This window comes from Zea mays, chromosome 7 (genome assembly GCF_902167145.1).
Source record: "Zea mays cultivar B73 chromosome 7, Zm-B73-REFERENCE-NAM-5.0, whole genome shotgun sequence".
Classification (NCBI taxonomy): Eukaryota; Viridiplantae; Streptophyta; class Magnoliopsida; order Poales; family Poaceae; genus Zea; species Zea mays.
The window spans coordinates 75,563,742-75,568,729 of NC_050102.1; the positions used below are offsets into that span (position 1 = coordinate 75,563,742).

The following is a 4,988-nucleotide window of genomic DNA, read 5'->3' on the forward strand; positions in this document are numbered from 1 at the left end:
AAGCGAACTACACCCAGTTCCTCTAATTACTCAGCTAAAGGTGTCCCACTCCACCCTCATGGTTGCACTGTTTTCCCGGGCGGTCATCCAACGAATAGGTCCTTACGGAGAGGCACTCGAGAAACAGCGCGAGTGCCCTTAAGTATCACCAGTCCAACATCATAATCATAATGACAACATCGTATCATAAGTGTTCACATCATGTTCATTGATTAAAGTAAAGCAATAGCATGAATCTAACCATAGTAGCCCAAAAGGTAATCAAGGACCAGGTAAATAGAAAGCTAGTCAATCCTTAGGTTGTTCATAGTATGCGGGACAGTGAATTGTAAAGTAAATGGGACATAATGGGTCAAAGAACACTTGTCTTCACCAAACAGATGCTCAGGATCTTCAGCCTCATAGAACTCGAAGAACCAGATCACTTGGTCGCCAACTCTTGATCTTCGATCCCTCAAAGCTCGAAAACGAATCGCGATCTAATCGCAATGCGAAGCGAAGACGAACAAGCACAGACAAACAAACATATATAAATACATAAGAACATTACACCATACAAGATAAAATGTTATAAAAATGAGCAATATAAAATAGAGAGCGCTTCTACGGTTACGCGAGAATAAGAAACATGATGGTCGAAGCTACGGTCGAGAAGTTATAACATTTACGCTACGCAAGTAGTAGTCAGACATTTAATTCGACATTATCAAATATAAATTATAACTTGTTATTTAGTTTTGATTAAATCTGCTACGCTAACAGCTGTCAGTTAAACCAGTAATTTAATTAGAGCGAGAGATCCTAAGCGAGGCAAATTTACGACGGGTGAAACAGCACAGTGTGCGAACGACGCGCGGATACGCGCGACAGAGCATTGCTGACGACACACGAAACAGTGCATGCGACCAGCACGAACGACGCGCGAATCAGCACGACACCACGTGCGGAACAACTCGTGCGACATGCGAGAAGGACTAAATAGGTGATGCGTTTATACCAAATAATTATTAGATAAGTAGTTAAGTTAATATTAGTCATGTTAATGTTTATTCTACAAGCGCGAGTTGAACACTACACATTTAATCTAATTAGAATATTAATCTAATACATATTAGTCGAGCAAACCTTAAGTTTACTATCTAAAATATGCGACCGGACGAATTAATGTTATTAACATGAGTGTTTATGCGTGAAAACAATTTATTATCACGCGCAGACGCCGCGTGACTCACGTGATCGACACGCGAGATACAAGCTAACGACACGCGGCAAGGCAAGCGACACGTGTAAATGGCACACGTGACGCATGGACACAATGTGTGACAACACGCGACACTGTACGAAACAGCGCGCGGACTGCACGCGAAACAACGCACACGACAGCGCGCGAGTTAGCGCGACTGCGCGCACGACATGCGTGGAACGATGCGCGAACGACACGCGGCGACTTGACACCGAACGACACCGCATAAGAGAATTACTAAGTTACGTCGTGCTTATACAAAACAAATATTAATTACAACATTTGAGTAGATATAATCCTATTAACAGATATAAATAAGTGTGGCTAAAATTATAAATTAGTTTAAATAAACTACTACTTTAATAACTCGGATAAATAAATAAATAATTAACTAATTAATTAAAACATGCCTCGCGAGGAAATAATGTTACTAACATGTTGGTGACGAGGTTACGAAGTTAAAGCGACTGAAATGAATAGAAATGGGTTTATGACACATTATATATAGAATAGTTAACAATTCATGGCTAATAAACAATTTTATTAAAGCGCGTGAATCGCGACTCGCGTGAACGACGACACGTGAACAACACGCAAGAACGTCGTGTGGACACACGTGACACGCGAGCATTACAGATATCGTGTCTATACTAAGTACTTATTCAGAGACATTTGAATTAGTATAATAATAATATTAACATGTATTTTAAAATCGCAAAGTAAGAGTATAGATTAATTTAAATTGCAATGCGAATAGACAAGAGATTAAATAACTAATTAGAATATACAATATGACAAAATAATATTTTAATATGCAGATGACGTTGTTATGGAATTAGCGTAACTAGAATGGTCCAAGACGTATTTATAACGCAACATATACTGAATAAATAATATTTCGCGGATTATAGGTGACGTGGCACGGTCTGGTTGGTCGAACCGAAGCCACATGAAAGGCCACATGCGATACAACCACATAGGATGAAAAAGAGTGGGATTAGTGTGGCTAACTCCTACCTCACGCATAGGAATCTGCTACCTTCTCTGTTGAGACAACAGGGAACGAGCAGTAGGGAGAGAGGGCTAGGGGCGCCAGCCATCACACCATTGGATCATGGGACGAGCACTAGGGCCCACGTCCGGCCACATGCCTAATGCCTTTGAAGTTTTCACATAGGAGGGCTTCGAGCAGGCTTGTACGTCGCACATGGGAGTTGACCGCTCGGCTAAGCTGGACGAGTAGGACCGTGGGAATAGGCAATGGGGATTCAGCCTCTAGTGTCGGCCACCATGGGAGGAGAGAGGATGCAAGAATTTGTACCTCGGCGATCGCGTACAGGCTAGGAACGGGCGCCGGGAACTTCCAGGGACGATCGTCACGGGGCTGCTCACCCGCCGGCTGCCGGACTCGCACTGGGCGCCGAGGGCCGCGCATGCCGCCATGGCCGAACCACGCTGGGCTGCCGCGCGCGCTGTGCTAGTTGGCCGCACGCAAGGGAAAATAGGGGCGGCTGGCCGAGTCGAGCCGCAGGCTGCCACGGCCGTCGGTTGGCTGGCCGCCGCACGCCGCGCTAGCTGCGCAGGCTAGCACCGTGCCGGGCCGCCTGTAAGAGCCGCGCCGGGGGCCTTTGCATCTGGGCGCTGGGATCGGCAACAACTAGGTGATAGGGGCAGTGGTGGTTACAAGCATCAGGATATGCGGGTCATGGGGAAGCAGGGAGAGAAGATAAGAAAGGGAGAGATGGACGGTGGTTTCCACTTTCCACGGCGCAGCCACAAGGCATGACGTACGGCACGGCTAGGAGCGTGGGGCACGACGGCGTGTTGGGCTGCTGGGGCGCACCGTTGCTAGGCTATGGGCGCGCGCTGTTGGGCTACGAGAGGGGGCGGCCTGGGGAGCATGGCAGCTGGGCCGCGAGAATGGGGGAAGGATGCGCAGGGGTGGGCCGCGCGCGAGGGGCGCTACGCGCTGGGCTGCAGGCGCTGCTGGGCCACTTAGGTCGAGCAGGCCAGAGGAGAAGCGGGGGAGATGGGCCGCGCGCGCTCGGTGGGCTGGCCAGGGCAGGCCGCAAGGCCGAGCTGGGCTGAGGGGGGAAGGGGCTGGGTCTCTTTCTTTATCTTTTGTTCTTTCCTATTTTCTTCATGATGTCAAATTGAATTCCTTATTAAACCCATGCTCCACAAAATCACTCATCAAACAAAGTGAAAGTATACTCCAGCATGATGCGACAATCAAAGCACTCATAGGGTTTTAATTTACTAGGCTTACATGTAGATATAAAACAAAATAATTCCCCACTATTTAGGGAAAAGAAAAGAAAAAAAACAAGGGAAAGAGAGGGTAACACCTGAATTTGGTGGATATTGGAAAAGAAATTTTATACCCCCAAATTCAGGGTGTTACAAGATCAGGGATTTAGAAGCTATACATCACCAGGTGCAGAGGAAAAAAGAAAAGATGCTTCATTTAGCCGAACTTCAAAGGAAGATCGACGAAGCAGCTGAAGAAATGCGCCACCTTGCGCAGGACGATCAAGGACGAGGGCCTCAACATAGAGAGCTTCGTCAAGAAACTCCAGTTAATGATGATGGATGGTATGATGATCTATACCATGGTAATTTTGCTTTCGATGATGCTTCTCCCCTGGCTGCAGAACTACAGGCTACCCCATGGCCACCTTCATACAAGCCGCCACAGCTCCCCATGTATGATGGGCACTCTGACCCGAAGCAATTCCTCATGAGCTATGAAGCAACCATATCATCGAATGGTGGATACACCGCTGTCATGGCTAAGTCCTTCGTCATGGCAGTCAGGAGCGTGGCTCAGACTTGATATTCTTCTCTTCGGCCAAGAACAATTAGATAATGGCAGAAGTTAAAGGATATGCTAGTCACAAGCTTCCAAGGCTTCTAAATGAAGCTAGTGACTGATCAAGCTTTGTTCCAGTGCACGCAAGACCATGAGGAGTACTTGCAAGCATACGTCTAAAGGTTCTTGCGACTGAGAGCCCAGGCGCTAATGGTGCCTAATGAAATCATCATCGAGGCCATGATCAAGGGCCTTCTGTAACACCCCAGGTGTTACCTAAGACCCTAGCCAAAGGAGCACACCTATGGCCCCTAATCCAATGTGTAAGATAAGTGAAGGTACTAAAAGCCTTAGAATCAAGGCTAAAATAAGTATAGATCATAACACAAGGGACACACTAGCCTTCATACATTCTCATTCATGAAAAGATTCTAAAACCCTAAATCCCCTATTAAAGTCAATTTACCCTAGATATGGGATCAGAAGAGAAAGATTGTGCAAATGGCCAAATCATAAAGGGGAACCTTTACCAATGATGAAGTATATTAGCAAATCTACAAAATGTATTAAGAAGGTATTACAAAAAGGCCCATCAAAAACCCCAAAAAAATTCACCAAGTGGGGAGCACACTAGAGCCATTCAAAATTCTCTAAGTCCCCAAAACCAACCCTAGCACAAAGATCAAATGTGTTCACCATTGTGCTGGTGCCAAAACCACTTGGACCAAATAACAAAAAGTCGCCAAATTACCCAAGGCTCATCCCTGAAAAATTTGAATTCAAACCGAGGTCGTTTGACATGGTTTGACATCAGTTTTGTCGCTGGTGAACAGTGCAGACATACAAGACTTGGTGCCCGCATATCTTGCAAACTAGGGCAGATCTTCCATGGAAACTTACACAAACTAGCTAGCCCTAGGTGCCAGGAAGAGA

The 4,988-nt window shown here is 46.2% G+C and overlaps 1 protein-coding gene across 1 annotated transcript; it reads right to left on the reverse strand.

Moving 5' to 3' along the window:
* Positions 1–212: 212 nt before the first annotated feature.
* LOC118472935 (uncharacterized) lies at positions 213–3,006 on the reverse strand. Its single transcript, XM_035960953.1, has 2 exons — positions 2,565–3,006; positions 213–479 (listed from the first exon to the last, which is right to left on the reverse strand). The coding sequence occupies exons 1-2, from the start codon at positions 2,676–2,678 to the stop codon at positions 285–287; spliced, it is 309 nt and encodes a 102-aa protein (XP_035816846.1). The 5' UTR covers positions 2,679–3,006; the 3' UTR covers positions 213–284.
* Positions 3,007–4,988: the final 1,982 nt, after the last annotated feature.